At 62.4% G+C, this 16,240-nt stretch overlaps 2 protein-coding genes across 2 annotated transcripts; both read left to right on the forward strand.

The window, feature by feature from the left end:
- The first annotated feature begins 4,212 nt into the window (after positions 1-4,212).
- LIME1 (Lck interacting transmembrane adaptor 1) lies at positions 4,213-6,567 on the forward strand. Its single transcript, XM_058814947.1, has 5 exons — positions 4,213-4,354; positions 4,825-4,873; positions 4,960-5,044; positions 5,203-5,636; positions 5,857-6,567. Exons 1-5 carry the CDS (start codon positions 4,239-4,241, stop codon positions 6,241-6,243), a joined length of 1,071 nt encoding a protein of 356 aa, XP_058670930.1. The 5' UTR covers positions 4,213-4,238; the 3' UTR covers positions 6,244-6,567.
- Positions 6,568-13,343: 6,776 nt separating this feature from the next.
- On the forward strand, positions 13,344-15,293 carry SLC2A4RG (SLC2A4 regulator). The gene is made up of 6 exons (XM_058814912.1): positions 13,344-13,446; positions 13,532-13,776; positions 14,111-14,211; positions 14,318-14,576; positions 14,835-14,914; positions 14,995-15,293. Exons 1-6 carry the CDS (start codon positions 13,371-13,373, stop codon positions 15,104-15,106), a joined length of 873 nt encoding a protein of 290 aa, XP_058670895.1. The 5' UTR covers positions 13,344-13,370; the 3' UTR covers positions 15,107-15,293.
- The last annotated feature ends 947 nt before the right edge of the window (positions 15,294-16,240 follow it).

Here is a 16,240-nt window from a genome sequence, read left to right on the forward strand (position 1 = left end):
TCTCCTTGTAAGGCGTTGTTCATTTGCAAGGTAATGATGATCCGGGGCTCCCCATTCTTCCCTTACATCGCCCTGAGCCCCGGGAGGAGCCGGGCGGGGCAGGGGCTGCTCGGTGTGCTGAGCTTCCCGCCCCGGCTGCCAGCGCAGACCCAGCCTACCCCGGGCTGCAGCCGCCACCTCCGAGGCCAGGAAGCTGTGGTGGGTGTGCTCGGTGTCTGCTCACAGCCGGCTGCTCCTCAGGGAGCGGGAGAGCTCAGTGCGGGAAGCCCTGACTGGGACTTGCTGTGGGATAAGAAATGAAATTCTCCAGGTTGGTCAGCGGGGAAGAGAGCATGATTGGATCCCTGTGCTCCACACTCACTGGATTTTGAGTTCCTGTAGGTAAGTGGTGGTGGCTTTCCTGCCTGGGAAATGAGGAATCTGCAGCTAAACTGGGGTGGGAAATACTTTAACCCCCCCAAAGTATAGAGAAATCACAGCACTGTCAGAGATGCTCTTGGGGCTGGACAGACTGGACAGGCAGGATTCCTGCTCTGCTCTGGGAGAGCTAGGCTCAGCTTTGTGAGTTGAGCTCCAAGCTGTGTCATTCCATGCTGTGTGCTCCGTAGCTGGGCTTGAGAGGGAAGCAAAGGTGGTGGAGCTTGGCAATGCTGCTGGGATCCCATGGCTGGGGTCTGGAGTGAGTGAGAGCCAATTGCTTTTGGGGTGAATGAATTCAGTTCAGAGGTGCATGACATTGTGGAAATTTCCAGTTGTTTTGTGAGGAGGAGGACAGGAGTGTTGCTGGTGTGTGCAATGGGAAAGTGCTGAGCCCCTGTCTCTGGGTGAGGAGGCTTGAGAATGTGGCCCCTGAAATGCTGTCTTCTGAAAACCTAGGATGATGTAGAAGCAGTGCATGTGTGGCAAAGGAAACCTGGAGAAGACATATCTCCTTCACACAGCCATGCTCTAGTTTGGAATCTGGCTTCCCATAGCAGTAACTCTGAGCTCTCTGTTGGTCTCCTGCCATGGCTCTGCTCTGCAGAAAACCTCTTGAGATTATTCTTGCCTTAAAAGAGCATTTTTCTGCCCAAGTGAGTGTTCAGCAACCAGGGAAGGGCAGGAAGAAAGAAAAGTGCTGAAATGGGGTCAGCCTCGAGCAGAGCCCTGTGGTGTGGGCTGACAGTCACTCACCTGAAACTTTTAAAGTTGTGTTTTCTCAAAAGCCACTCCAGCATGTGAGCAGCGATCAGAACTGCAGCTAGAAGTCTGCATCAAAGTTTTCAGGTATTTGGGTCTGGCATTTAGAAGTATGGTTGGCACTTTCTAAATGAAAAGCCCTCAGAGGTATTTGAGCATGAAATCTCACTACGGAGAATAAGCAAAGTGGGTGAGATCTCATGCCTGCTTTTTTGAAATAGTCTTAAAATTCACTAATTGCACCCCATGGTCCAGGGCAGATTCAGTGTTGTGACTGACTGTAAACAGATCTTTCATTTTTTGTAATTGAAAAGAAAAAAAAATTATCTACTTCTGCTTCTTGGGCCTTTTTTGAAGCACAACTCCCTGGGGTACCTGAGCAGAGTTTGCTGCAGCTGTGTGCACAGTTACTGATGGAAATCAGCTCAAAATGTTCCTCTTGGTTTTGTGCAAATAGGCTTTGAGTAGCTTTGCAGACTTTTTTCTTGCCACCCTGCACTGAAGCCTGTGTGGTTTTATCTGGGGAGATGAATCAGAGGCCAGTCAGAATCATCACCAGCAGCGCTTGGTTTTGCAGTGAATTTAATCTTGCTTTCAGGAAGCCCAGATGAAAAACTTGCACCTTTCATAGGACTCACAAAAACTCCCACATCCTGGAGTAACAACTCATCTGCCTTCAGGGTGCCTGTGCTGGGGTGTCACACACGGAGGGGAGAGATCCCTGCTCAGGGCTGTGGGTGCTGACACACGTACGCAACAGCTGTGACCGCCCTCGCCTTCAAAGCCACCGGGGCCGGGCTGGCAGAGCCGGCGCCTTTGAAACGCCTCTGCTGAGCCTCCTGTCCCGGGCAGCAGCCCCAGGGCCGGGAGATCGATAACTTCATCGGCAGGAAACCCAGGTGTTTGCCTTGCAAACCTGCCCAGTCCTACCTGTCGTTAGTCAGGGGTTCTGCTTGCAAATCTGTGGCTTTGGGAGACCCAAGGTGTTGTCCCAAGAAGTGGCTGCTGATCCTGAGCACTGAGGAGGATGCACTGCACAGTTTCACTGTTCAGAAATCCTGGAGCAACCATCGACCTGCTCTACAGAAAATAGGCCAGAAGAATTTCTCTGTGCTCATTCCTACTCAAGGAAGTCTCTCCTTTCAATCTTCAAAATTCAGGGATGGAAAATCCCCCTGCTGAGGGATAAGCTGCCCCGTGTGTGCCTGCCTCAGCATGCTGAAAGCTCCCACCTGGATTCCAATACCACACCAGCTCCTGGCCATCAAACCTCGCTAGAACTTTGCTCAACTCCAGAGCCTGCTCAGCTCTGCCCTGCTCCTGCAGCCCATGATCCTATCCCTCTAATGAGCTGAACGAGCCCAGCGAGGAGCTCCAGGCTCTGTCTAACACGCCAGCCCTGTTGCAGGTAATCCCAATAATTAAAGTGTGCTCAGACAGAAAAGCTGTGTTGTCTAATTAAAACGTTGGAAAGGGAACAGCCTCCCCTTCCCAGCTCTGATCTAAGCCAGTCTGTCCAGCCTGGTTAGTCCTTAAAACCTCTCTGTCTCACTTTCTACCTTGAGATAATTGCTCTCCAGGGTTCATGCTTCAGTCAGGGCAGTTTCCAAAGGCATGGGAAGTTCTTAGATAAAAGGATGCTCGCAGATAAAAGGGTGCTGCAAATGGGCAGAGACCTTCTGGTTATTGGGGTAAAAATGTGCCAGAGATGCTGTGTGACCCAGGGTGAAGGGGAGAGGGGAATTCCGGTGGGCTTTTTGAGATTTACGCAAGGCAGGGTGGCTTCTCACCAGAGCTCATCTGGGCTTTGTCATCCGGATGAAGATATGCAAGAGGGTGAGTAAGAGGTGCTCAGCACATCCCTCTGGATCTCTGGGTTCCCATCTGTGCTGGTGGAAGCTGATCCTGCTCAGCTCTGCCCAGGGACCCTACTGCTGGCCCCATCTGGATCAGCTGCCATGGTGTCTTGAAGCTGTGTTTTACTCCAGGAACTGCCTTCATCTCCTTCCAGATCAGGCATTTCTTGGGTGCTGGTGACAGGCCAGGCTGTTTTTGTAGAGCAGGGTGCACAGAGCTGAGCTGTGCAGAGCTGGGACCTGCAGACACCGGTGAAGGGGTTTCAGCTTTTGCTTAGGGTTTGCAGCGTGCTGGCAGCTGGGGACGGGGATGGTGGCATGGGAATGATGGGACAGGGGTTACCAAAAGCCTCCTGGGGAAGGAGGTGATCCTGACAGGCTGGGGAGCACCCGTGCTTTGTGTCAGGACACCCTCCTACCCCTGCCACGGTTTGCAGGGGATGATTTTTGCCCTGAGGAAAGCACAGGGACAAGGGCTGGGGTTGGGCAAGGCACAGCTTTAGGCACAGGAAAGGGGTGGGAAATGGGGAGATTTCTGCTCTGTGTCACAGCAGAGAGGGACTGCAGAGCTGGGGTTGTGGTGGCACAGGGAATGTGTGAATCCATTGCAGAAGGAGGGTGTCCTGGTGTGTTCTGCTGAGGCCAGGGCATGAGGAGGCAGAGGAAGGAGATGCTGAACTCCCCTTGTTTCCAGGAAATTGAGTCATACTGCCTGTCCTTACTGGCCTCCCCTATGCTCAGTATTGGTGTCACCCCCATCCCACAGCCCAGATTGGTGTCCTGGTGTCCCCTGAAAGCACTCTGTCATTCCTAGGGTGTCTCCAGAGGTTTTCAGGGCTCCTGGGCATCTCCTTTTCACCATTTCAGTGAGCTCGAACCCCGCTGGTTTTGTTGGATTGTTTTTTTCAAAAGGAACCAAAATCTGAAGTTTTCCCTGGTGATGACAGAGAACCCAGTGCCAAGTGTCCACACGGGGCTGGGCACTGGAGGGGTTACAGTGACTCTGGGGACAACAATCGCTGGCCAGAAAATGGGACACCCGGTGAAATGTCCCCATCCAGAGCATCCAGAGAGATGCCCTGCAGGGAGATGGTGCTGCAGGGGTCCCTGTGGGTCACAGAGCACCATTCCAGCAGCTCCAGGCTGAACCCCAGCTCATGTTCTCTCTCCTCAGAGCTCAGTGGTGCTGCGAGCAGCTCCCCCATGGCTGCAGCCAGCGGCGAGGGGACATCAGGGACCCGGCTGCTGCCAGCTGGCACTGCCCTGGCCCTGCTCGGTGGCCTGGTCTACCTGGGCACCCTGTGTGCTGCCTGCAAACGGTACGTGCTGCCCACAGCTCCTGCACCTTGCCTCCTGGGGCTGGGTGGGGCTGGGGACCCCTCGGTGGCATTTGGTGGGGACTCTGTGTGCAGCCATCCTGAGCTGGGATTGTGGGATCTGCTGCTCTGCTCACCCCAAACCCTCACCTGCACCCCAGTGCAGCTCTGCCTGGCTTGGCCCTGCATCCCTGTGTGTCACAGCCCCCTGGAGCAGCCCCTATGCCCAAAAACCTCAGAGGAGCAGCCCAGAGAGGGCTGAGCTGTGAGCAGCAGGGGCAATGCCAAGGGTGGTGCCCTGCACAGCTCAGTGGGGTGCAGGATGCAATTGTGATGTCCCCAGGCAGCACAGAGCCTGCTGTGGGGCAGGGGAAGGAGCAGGATGTGGGGCTTGGGAGTGCCACACTGGGACACCTGCTCCTCACCCCTGGCTCTGCCACCTGCCCTGGGCTCAGCCCCACCTCTCCCTGCAGGAAGGGCAGGAAGAAAGTCGCTCCGGACGGGGTGAAGCTCGTGGAGGAGGTAAGAGCACATGTGGGGGGCAGGATGAGCCCTGGGGGTGCTCTGGGCTCCCAGCCCAGCCTGAGGGTGTCTGTGCCCCCCGTCAGGCCCTGCTCTGCCAGACACAGCTGCGCTCACTCAGCAAGTCGGACACGAAGCTGCACGAGCTGTACCGGGTGAAGGCCAGGGATGGTGAGTGCCCTGGAGCAGGGGGAGCCCGAGGGGCTGGGGGCCCTTGGCAGCTCCCTGCAGTCCCCAGGCTGCCCCTCATGTCACAGACACACGTGCCACAGCGCTGGCACAGGGCTTGGTGCCTGCTGCATCCCCTCATTTCCTCTTCTCTCCCACAGTCCAGCGTCCTGCCAGCCTGAATCTCCCTGGTCCCGCGGCCCCTGGGGGTGAATCCCTGCACAGCTCTGGCCTCCTGCACCGTGAGCTGCCCCAGATCCCCGTCCCTGAGCCCCCGGCCACCTGCCCGGCCCCCGACCAGACCTACTCCAACCTGCTCTTCACCCCGCTGCGCAAACCGGCGCCAGACGCCGTCTACGAGTGCCTGGCAGTGGGGGAGGAGGGCACCCCCGTGCCCCCCAGTGTCACCCCCGTGCCCCCCATGCCAGCTGGCACCCAGCTGTCCCCTCCACGGGCTGGGCACGGCGCAGCTGATTACGCCTGTGTCCATAAAGTGAAGAAGGTGGTGTCGGTGGAGGTGCAGGACGGGGCTGTGGCAGGACCCTCTGGAGCACAGCACGGCTGGGATGGCACAGGCAGTGCCCCTCATGCCAAGGTACACTCTGGGGGACAGCAGGGATGGGCACATGGTGGGGTTATTTAATTCCCTCTCTCCTGGCTGTGCCCATGTGTGGAGCAGGGTATAAGTTAGGATCCACTGCCAGCATCCTCCTGGGGGGCTGTCAGAAGATGGGGGGGGCAAAATCATGAGGGTACCCTGCAGTGGACAGGGATTACCCCCAAACCTCCACCGATAAAATAATTTCCTTTTGCAGCTGGAGGAGATGTACTCGACGGTGTGCAAAGCCACCAAGAAGAAATCCCAGGTCCCTGCATCAACCCCGAGAGCTGTGAAGGACGGGGGGTCTGGGGAGCTGCCCCCCTGCCAGCAGGAGGGGGCCCCAGCAGCCCCAGGGCCCCCTGACCCCTGTTACGAGTCCATCAATGACAGAGCATGGACTGCCCAGGCCCGTGGCCCCGAGCCTGACTATGAGGCTGTGGACATTCACTGGAAGCAGGCAGCAAAAGGGGCCAAGCCAGGGAAGGGCTGTGTGCCTGAGAACCTCTACGAGAGCGTGGTGGACGTCTGGGCAGGGGGGTCCCAGAAAGGCTCTGCCCGCACAGCAGCCAATGGGCTGCAGGTTTACATCACCAACCTATAGCCCCCAGGAGCAGGGGCAGTGCCACGGGGGGGCCCACCTGGCTGGGCACCACTGGGTGCCAAAGGGACAGGTGCCAGCACCCCTGTGCCCACCCTGTGCCCTGCACTCACTCTCTGTATATATTTTATGTTACTTTTCTACAAGTGTCCTTGTCCCATTCCAGCCCAGCTGGTGCCAGCAGTGGTGGCATGTCCCAGCATGGGCAGTTTGGGACCCCAGTGAGACAGGGCTGGCACTGGCACCAAGATGGGAACAGGGTGGGGACCAGTCACGTTTTGGGCAGGGGGGTGACAGGGCAGCAGCCAACCCCCCTGCCTTGGGCTGCAGGATCAGATCCCCATCAGGAGGTTTCTGCCATGCCTGAGGGTCTCTGTGCTCCTCACACTGCCTGGGGGAGAGCAGGGCCTCCTCCAGCCCCCAGGAGCCCTGAGAAGCTTTGCCCCCATCACAAAATGTCCCTTGTCATGGGGAGGTGGAGTCAGCCCTGTGCCTCCACAGAATCATAAAATATCCAGAGCTGGAAAGGACCCACAAGGGACCATTGAGTCCATGTCACCCTGCACAGGACAACACAGAAATGTCACTGGTGTGGGCTGTGGGCTCTGCTCCATCCTCCATCCCCACCCTCTCAGACCCGTGCAAGGGTGTCTCCATGGGTCACCATTAAAAGGCTGAGAGAAAGTTTACACTCTTAAACTGAGTCTAAATCCCTGGTTCTGAGGGCTCTTGCTGCTGCTGCTGGTGCTGCTGGTGCAGCTGGTGCTGAGGGAGCAGCTTTGAGCACAGTGTGTCAGTGAGTGCACCCCGCATGGGTGGTTTGGCACCTCTGAAATGGGGACTCACAGCCACCAAGAGCTGCTCTTTGGGGGGATCTGTGCCAGAGCCGAGCCTTGCACAGGGCTGTGGTACAAACCAGGCTCAGCATTTGCTTCCTTGCTCACCTCCCCATCACTGCTGTGGGTCCTGCAGCCTCCGTGTGCCCAAAAATCCTGGGTGAGCTGCATGTGTACCGGAGCTAAACCTCCCCTCCTCCCCGGTGGAGCTGCACATCCGTGCCCCAAGGGACGCGGTGGCAATGACGGTGTGACAATGACGGTGTGACAATGACGGTGTCCGTGTCACACGGCCAGCGGCTGCCTGACCTCGTGGCACGATGGCCTGGTGGGGGCGGGGTGGAGCCCCCGTGCCGTGCCGTGCCGTGCCGTGCTGTGCCGTGCCAGGCCGTGCCGTGCCTGGCCGTGCCTGGCCGTGCCGTGCCTGGCCGTGCTGTGCCGTGCCTGGCCGTGCCGTGCCGTGCTGTGCCGTGCCTGGCCGTGCCGTGCCGTGCCAGGCCGTGCCGTGCCTGGCCGTGCCGTGCCTGGCCGTGCTGTGCCGTGCCTAGCCGTGCCGTGCTGTGCCGTGCCAGGCGCTGTGCGGCAGGAAGCGCCGCGCCTCCCCTCAGCATCTTTGCCCGTGCACCGCGGCGGGTGAAGAGATTAACACCGAAAACGCAGCGCTCAGCAAACCCCGCTGGAGGTGTCAGAGCCGAGGCACCCCAGGCGCCGTCAGCCAAACCACAGCGGCCCTCGAGAGCTTCTCCCATCCCCCTGCGAGATCGGGGCGCCGATAGAGCGCGGCTGTGCCGCTGCTGCCGCGCTCCTCCTGCTGCCAGGCTGCCACAAGCACGCGTGGGCTCCCCCGCGCTGCCCCGGCCGCATCCTGCCCCTGCTCCCCTCTCCATCACCCCAGCACTCACGGCTGGGGCCCCCCTGCACCTCCTGACCCCCAGGGAGCTGTTCTGGGCTGTGCTGCCAGGCACGGGAGCTTCATTTCCATGCGGGATCAGTGGGGCTTCGCTCCGGCCCCCGCGCTGCCCGTGGGGTGTGGGTGGCACTGTGGGTGGGTACCGCGCGGTGCCACCTCCCTGGGGAAAGCCGGGCTCGGAATGGCACCGGGGAAGGGACACATCCTGCTGCCGAGGGTCTGAGGCGGCCAAAGTTGGGCTCCAATTTTCCCCAGCGGCAGTAGAAAGAGTGCGCAAGTGTGCGAGAGAGTGAGCGGGAGTGCATGGGCGCGCAGGAGTGTGAGCGAGTGTGCAAGAGTGTGCATGAGTGTGCGCGGGTGTGCTGAGCGGTGCCCTTCCCACAAGAGGGAGCGAGCAGGAGCCCATAGAGCACCCGAAGAGGCTGAACGGGGCTGCACGTCCTGTAATCCGCACCCTGTGGGATGTAGCGAGGGACAGCACACCCCGCACTGTGTGACACCCGCACGGTGTGACACCTGCACGGTGTGACACCCACACTGTGTGACACCCGCACTGTGTGACACCTGCACGGTGTGACACCTGCACGGTGTGACACCCACACTGTGTGACACCTACACTGTGTGACACCCGCACTGTGCCACACCTGCACGGTGTGACACCCGCACTGTGTGACACCCACACTGTGTGACACCCGCACGGCGCTGTAGGGCACCCTGTGCCATCAGAACCCGCACCCCCATGTCCCTGCACCCCGCAGGGCCCCGCAGCCCGCGCAGCTCTGTGCCTGTCCGGCAGCATAGCGCTCTCCATCCCCCCAAACCTGCCCCACAGCCGAGCAGCTCCGCACCCCGCCAAGCCCCCCCATTCCTGGAGCTCACCCCCGTGTGGCGCCGTGCCCCGGCAGCCCCGCAGCCCCGGCGGGCAGCCAGGGGGACACGGGCAGCGCGGGCACGGCCGCGATCCGTCTGCAGAGCCCCTGGGCGAGGGGCATCAGCGCAGTCCGCAGCCAAACCCCGGCAAGGGCACCCGGGTACCACGGGGCATCTCCCAGGGATGGTGATTGCTGGGGGAGTCCTGTGCAGGGCCACCAGTCCAGTCGGACTAAACGATCCTTGCGCGGCCTTCCCAACTCAGGAGGTGCCATGACCACGTTTTAAATTTGGGGTGCCCCCGTGCCGAGCCCCCCTGTCCGGGCCGGGGTCGGGCTGGTGGCGCCCTGTGCGAGGGTGGGCGATGCCCGTGGAGTTGCACAACACCGAGCGGAGCTGCCGGAGCCGCCAGCTCTGCGCTTGGGCCGCCGTTAACCATTAAACCGGAGCGGGGGCGGCCGCGGAGCCTCCCCCGGGCCCCACGGGCTCCTGCGCTAACGGGGGCTGCGGGATCGGACTCCCCAGGCACGGCGCAGATGGGGAATAAACGCTGCTGCGGCTGTGCTCCCCCTCCCGTGCTGGTTTTGGGGCCCGGGGGTGCCCCGGTTCCCGGTTGATCCCCGTTCCCGTGGCAGGGACACCCCGCGGGCGGCCGTGCCGGGGTGGCACCGAGCGCTTGGCCGGGTTCGGGGGGGTTTTCCCGGTTTGCTGCTTTTTTCGCTCCTAGGAAAACACCCGGGCTTGGCGCAGGGTGGAAGCGGCGCCTCCAGCAGAGCGGGAAACGGGGGGTGGCCGAGCCCCCCAGGAGCCAGGCTGGGAACGTCCCCCCTCCCCAGGCAGGGGATCCCGGGGTGCCGCCCCATCAATCCCACGGCCCCCGAGCGGCGGGGATCGGCCGAGGGGACAGGCGGGGGGGACAGGCGGGGGCCACCATCCGGGACAGCCGCACGGACTCTGTCCCGGCCTTCGGGCTGCTCAATCCGGCAGCAGCAGCAGGAGCCGCGGCCCCTCGGAGCCGCCCCGCGGGTTTTGGGGCAGTGAGGGGCAGAACGCGGGTGGCCGAGCCCCCCAAACACCCCGTGCACCCCAAAACCCGCCGCACGCCATGTGTCACATGGACCCCACAGACCCCCTGCCCTACAGGTCCCCCCTGCCAGCCCAGGCACCCAGGGCGCCCCAGGGCACCCCAGAACCCCCTGCACCCCACGCACCCCAAGCATTCCGTGCACCCAGGGCATTCCAGGCATCCCACATGCCCAGGGCACCCCACGCTCCCCATGGAGCCCCCGCACCCCGTGTGCCCCCCACGCCCCTCAGCACCCCAAGAACCTCCTGCACCCCCCGCAGCCCACCCACGCCCAGCCCCGCCATTCTGGGGGGGGTTTGGCACTGATTCCTCGTGGTGGGCAGGACTGACGGGGGAATCAGGGACTTCTTTCCTACTGGGAACGGCGCGCACACCCCAAAAGTCCAGACCACACCCCCTTCCTAGCAGAAGGTGACTGTAACTTTTGGGGAAGCCCTAGGGCTGATGGGGGAGCCGTACAGGCGAGTTAAAGGGGATTTAAAACTTCGCAGAGAACTTGGGGGGGAACCTACAAGTTTTGGGGAGTATGACTTTGTGATGAGCTCTTCAACGTTTGAAGAACCCCTGTAACTTATCGGCAGCCCTATAATTTGGCGGGGGACATCGCTTTTGCGCGAATCCCCCAAATTTTAACGCTGCGTGTTTCACCCCGGTAAGTCCGCAGGAGCCGTCGGGAGTTTTGCGGGATGCTCCGCGGTGACGGCATCCCCGCGTTTATTCGGGCAGCACCCAGAATCCGGAGCCGTAACGACAAAACCGCAACTTTCGGGGGTCCTCTGCGACTTTTGGGGAGCCCCGCGAGTTTGGCGGGAAAAGGCGGAGGTGACTTCGCGGCGGGCCCGGGGGTGCCGGCGGGGACTCGGTGGTGAGCGGGGGGTGACCGGGCGGGCTGGCGGAGGTGGGGTGAGGTTGTTTTGGGGGGGGTGTTTTGGTTTTTGGGGGGGTCCCGCGGGCAGCGCGCGCGGCGGGAGGGCGGGGCGCGCGAAGATGGCCGCTGCCGGCGGGGGGCGTGGCGCGGCCGGGCCGGGGGGGCGTGGCCGGCTCGCGAGGGCGGGGGCGTGGCCGCCGCGAGCGAAGTGGCAGCGGGCCTCGGCCAATCAGCGGCGCGGAAAGCGGCGGCCGCGTTCCAGCCCGCGCGCTCCGGCCAATGGCGCGGCGCTCGGGGGGCGTGGCCCGGCCGGCGCCGACACCGGGGCCGCGCGCGGCGGAGCGCGCTCCCCCCGCCGGGCCGCGGCCGCTCCGCGCATGGACCCCCCGCGCCCGCCCGCGGTCCTAATGCCCGCCCGCCGCCGCCGCCGCCCGCCGCCGCCCACCGCGCCGCCCGCCGCCCGCGCCGACCCCGCCAAGGTACCGGGGGGGCGGCGGCGGAGAGCGGGGTGGGATCCGGGGGAGGCGGCGGGGGGGCGGTGACAGCTGACAGCGGCCCGCCCGAAACTTTCCCCGCCGGTAAAATGGCGCCGCGAAGGGATAAACTTTGGGGGGCGGGAAGGGAGGGGAGGTTGTGGCGGCGGGGCGCGGAGGGAGGGGGTGGGTCACAGCGGCCACGCCCCCGGCCGGATCGTCTCGCCTGGATCGCGGCGCTTTGGGATCTTGCCGGGATCTCCCGCCGCCGGGATCCGCCCGGCCCCGCCCCGGGGAGAGCGGCCGGGATACGCTTGGAGCGGGATCCGCTTGGAGCGGGATCCGCTTGGTGCTGGATCCCGTGGGATCTCCCCGGAGCGGGATCCGCTCGGTGCCGAGCCCGGGCAGCGGGTGCCGGTGTCGGGCTGGCCTGGCGGGCACGAGTGCGCTCCCAGCGCTGGGAGAGCCGCTGGATCCCGGCTGATCCGCTCAGAGCGGGAAAAACTTGGGGTGTGAATCCACAAGGTGTGGATCTACACCGGGGTGTGGGATGTGGGTGCTGCCACCTTAGGGCTGCGTTGCCAGGAGGGTGTCAGGTCCTGGCTCTGGAGATCCCTGCTGGATCCGCGCTGATGCTGAGCCAGTGGGTGATGGTGCTGGCAGCAGCATCACAGGGGCATCTGGAGAGCGATCAGGAACTCCTGGCTGGATCCCACTGCGACCTGGCGGGATCCACTTGGGATTTACCCCAGGGGGAGTGGCTGGCAGGGTCCCACCACAGCCCTGCCTGGAGGCGCTGATCCAGCTGCCCAAACCCAGCTCCCCATCCCACTGAGGCCGTGGGGATCCCTGCAGACCCCACTGTTCGGGGGGATCCCTGTGGAATCCACTGCTGGGGATCCCTGCAGACCCCACTGCTGGGGATCCCTATAGAATTCTCTGCTGGGGATCCCTGCTGCCCGCTGCCGTGTCTCTCGCAGGCTCCGCTGGGACCCGAGGGCTGGCTGGGGGAGCTGCCGTCGCGCCAGGACGAGGCCGTGCTGCGGGCGCTGGACGCGGGGCTGGAGCGCTGCCTGGCGCTGCACTCGGCCGTGCAGTGCATTCCCGTGCCCCGGCACAGGTAGGGACACCGTGCAGTGCATTCCCGTGCCCCGGCACAGGTAGGGACACTGTGCAGTGCATCCCCATGCCAGGCACATGTAGGGACACCGTGCAGTGCATCCCCATGCCAGACACATGTAGGGACACCGTGCAGTGCATCCCCATGCCAGACACATGTAGGGACACTGTGCAGTGCATCCCCATGCCAGGCACATGTAGGGACACCGTGCAGTGCATTCCCGTGCCCCGGCACAGGTAGGGACACCGGCACCGCCCACCGGCACTGGCCTGGCTGCGGCAGCCGGGATTCTTTCTGCAGGAGGACTTTGGCCGCTGGTGGCTGTGCTGGGATCCCCGGTGGTGAGAGGCTGTCCCACTGTGGCAGCTCCGGGGACTCCCAGCGGGGAACATCACCAGGTTATCTGTTTGCAAAATGCTTTTGGGTGCTCTTGACCTCTTGCTTTTTTTTTAGTCTAAAATTTTTATAGTTTTTTCCCACCTCAAGGAATTGTTTGGCCTTAGGGAAGCCATCCCTGTGTCCCTGGGCAGGATGCAGCTGCCTGTACCCTCTGGCACAGTGCTGCCCACAGTTATGGAGGGTTGCCCCTGCATGGCACAGGCAGTGGCATTTTGGCAGCTTGCCTGCACTGGGAGTGCCTTGCCTAGGGGAGTTCCAGCCAGCTGCTGGGATGATCCCTGGAGAGATCAGCAGCGTCCTGGGATGCTGCAGGCTGTGGGGCACCTGTGGGTGCCTTTCTACCTGGTGGTGCCACCAACATGGTGGGGCCACTGAGACCTTGTGCCACCCCTGTATCCCCACACAAACCACCCTAGGGAGGGTGCAGACCCCTGTGGGTGGGAGGTCCTGGCGCCTCAGTGGGGGAGGGAAAGCAGTAGAGGGTCCCAGGGGACCTGTCCATCCTGACACAGCCCCTCTGCTCTCGCTGGCAGGAAGCTCTCGGGCAAGGCGGGCATTGATGAGGTGATGGCAGCTGCGGTGCTCACCAGCCTCTCCGCCAGCCCCCTGGTGCTCGGGCACCCACCGGCCACTCATGGCACAGGTAAGAGCCTGTCCCTGTCCCCCCATCCCTGGATGTGTGTCCCACTGCAGGACCTGACCTTCCTCTTCCTCCTCCTCCTCACCAGAGCCTGGCAGCGATGTCTGGAAGGAGGCTCCTGCCATGTCCTCCAGCTGCAGCAGCAGCAGCAACGCCAGCGGGGACTGGAGCTGGGACCCCGCCAGCGACCGATCCACCCCCTCCACCCCCTCACCCCCCCTCTCCAGCCACGTCCCCAGCACCTTCCTGCCTGGCCCGCTCCCAGATGAGGGCCCTGATGAGCCTGACAGCACCCACTTCGTCTTTGGAGAGCCCACCCCACGGAAGAGGAAGGTGGGATGAAGCTGGGGATGACAATGGGGGTGAAGCTGGGTTTTGGGAATAGTAAGGATTAGGAGGATGAGGTTAAGGATGGGGATGACAGTTAGGATGAGTTTGGGAATGGGGATAGTAAGGATGGAGATGAGGAGGAGAATGACATTTGGGGTGGGAATGAAGAAGATGAGGTTGGAGGTAGGGATGAGAGCTGAGTTTGAGGGTACAGGTGATAATGTGGGTAAGGTTGGGGATGACAATGAGGGTGATATTTGGGCTGGGATGACAGCGGGGCTGGAGATGAGGATGAGGATGGGGATGGGGCTGCCAGCCTAACACCTCTCTCCTGCAGAACTCCACCAAGGTGATGTTCAAGTGCTTGTGGAAGAGCTGCGGCAAAGTCCTCAGCAGCTCCTCAGGGATGCAGAAGCACATCCGAACCATGCACCTTGGGTAAGCACATGGGGTACCCCTGGACACCCCAGACCCCCTGGTACCCCCTGCAGGGCCCTGCAGTGCTGGGGCACAGTGTCCCAGCCAGGCTCTGCTCTCCTCACAGCCGGAAAGCCGACCTGGAGCAGAGCGATGGCGAGGAGGATTTCTACTACACGGAGCTGGACGTGGACATGGAGGCGCTGACGGACGGGCTCTCCAGCCTCACCCCGGTGTCTCCCACCTCCTCGGTGCCCCCTGCCTTCCCCGGCCCCGAGGCTCCTCTGCCACCAGCCCTGCCCATCCTGAAGCTGGCCCTGGCCTCCCCATGCAGCCCCCCGGGGCCCCCCGGCCGCTGCCACGTCCACACCGACCACGCGTACCAGGTGGGGAACAGGGATGGGGAGAAGGATGGAGTGGGGACAGGGATGGAGAGGTGACAGGAATTGGGGACAGGCATGGAGGGTGACAGGGATTGGGGACAGGGGTGGAGGGTGACAGGGATTGGGGACAGGGGTGGAGGGTGACAGGGATTGGGGACAGGGATGGAGGGGGACAGGGATGGAGGTGGGACAGGGATGGAGGTGGGGCTGCTGCACTCCCTCATCACTTTGTCTGATGAGGGTTGTGTCCTCTCCCTCCAGGGCTGCCGGACCCCCCCACGGCCACCCGTGTCCCCCACTGTCCCCACCCCGCCACCACCCAAGCCACCGGCCGTGCCCAGGTGAGCCATTGCCGTCATGCCCCACCTTGTCCCCTCTCCCCCGCGCGTGTCCCCGGTTGTGACTGTCCCTGTGCCCGCAGGCGGCCGCGGGGCGAGGCCAAGAAGTGCCGCAAGGTGTACGGCATGGAGCACCGGGAGATGTGGTGCACGGCTTGCCGCTGGAAGAAGGCGTGCCAGCGCTTCCTCGACTGACGACGGAGCCCCGCCGCTCCCTCCTTCTTGCACATTTTGCACTCGAGGTGCCTTCGCGCCCCCCCGGCCGCCCCCCGGACTCAGGGAACGGCCCCCCGAAAGCTTTATGCACACACACAGCCCCCTCTGCCACGGAGCTTGTGCCCCCTGCCTTGTTTTCCCTTTGAAAATAAGCTAAATCCATCGATCCCACCCCGCTCCTTGCCGGGGGGGCTGGCAGGGGGTGTCTGGCTGCTCCCGGCCCCCTCCCCACTCCGGTTTGGGGACCCCCCCATGGCTGAGTAAGCTGTGCCTGTGGCCGGCAGGGGCTGGGAAAAGGGGGTGTCTGTTCCTGCCCCCCGCCTGCTCCCGGGGGGCAGCCCCAGTGCCCAGGGCAGAGGTGGGCGCCTGCCCCCCCTCGCCCCCCCCAGGGGGGTTTTTACTCTTTGTAATGTCATTTCTCTCTCTCGTTTTGGGGAGCCCCCGCCGGGGCCATGCCCCGGGAAGTGCCTGCAGGAATGCGCCCATTTGCACTAAGCCAAACTGCACAAAGAGGGGTCTTTTTTGTTTTCCTTTACTTTTATTTTTTTTTCCTTCGTGTGGTTTTTATTTTTTAAATAAAATATATGAAAATTCGTATTTTTTACCTACTCCCTCGCACAGCACAAGAGCGCGCGGGCCGCGGGGTGCCTCCAGCCCTGGGCAGGTTTCAAGGGGTTTAATTCACTTTAAACTCCCTTTTTACCCAAAAAACCCCCATTTCCCCCTCAAATCCCTTCCTCCCCTCTTGTCCTGTCACTCTCCAGCTCAGAGAGCAGCTCAGTTTGGCCAGGCCATGCCACCCTGCTCCTCTCCCCATGCAGGGAGGGGACAGGGGCGTGGTGGCCCTGCCACCCTCCTGCCCTGTGGGAAGGTTCCCTTTGCATCAGGGACCTCCCATTGCAGGGTCCCCCCTTGCAGGGTCGGACACTGCTTGGGCCCCATGGGTCAGGCTGGTGCTGTGCCCCCACCTGTCCCCTCCAGGGATGTGATGTATCAGATCCAAAAGAAAAACAAAATAAATACTTGGATTTTTTTAATGATTCCTGTTCTTTAGTTACTGTTAAGACAGGCAGGGTGGGCACCCTGGGCCCCTTGGCACCCCCAGACCCACTG

Source organism: Ammospiza caudacuta, chromosome 15, assembly GCF_027887145.1.
Source record: "Ammospiza caudacuta isolate bAmmCau1 chromosome 15, bAmmCau1.pri, whole genome shotgun sequence".
Classification (NCBI taxonomy): Eukaryota; Metazoa; Chordata; class Aves; order Passeriformes; family Passerellidae; genus Ammospiza; species Ammospiza caudacuta.

Coding starts and splice junctions, on each gene's coding strand:
- SLC2A4RG (XM_058814912.1), top strand. CDS start 13,371: ATGGCAGCTGCGGTGCTCACCAGCCTCTCCGCCAGCCCCCTGGTGCTC. Junction 13,777..14,110: donor CCACCCCACGGAAGAGGAAG/GTGGGATGAAGC, acceptor TCTCTCCTGCAG/AACTCCACCAAGGTGATGTT. Junction 14,212..14,317: donor ATCCGAACCATGCACCTTGG/GTAAGCACATGG, acceptor CTCTCCTCACAG/CCGGAAAGCCGACCTGGAGC.
- LIME1 (XM_058814947.1), top strand. CDS start 4,239: ATGGCTGCAGCCAGCGGCGAGGGGACATCAGGGACCCGGCTGCTGCCA. Junction 4,874..4,959: donor GGGTGAAGCTCGTGGAGGAG/GTAAGAGCACAT, acceptor GCCCCCCGTCAG/GCCCTGCTCTGCCAGACACA. Junction 5,637..5,856: donor GCAGTGCCCCTCATGCCAAG/GTACACTCTGGG, acceptor TTCCTTTTGCAG/CTGGAGGAGATGTACTCGAC.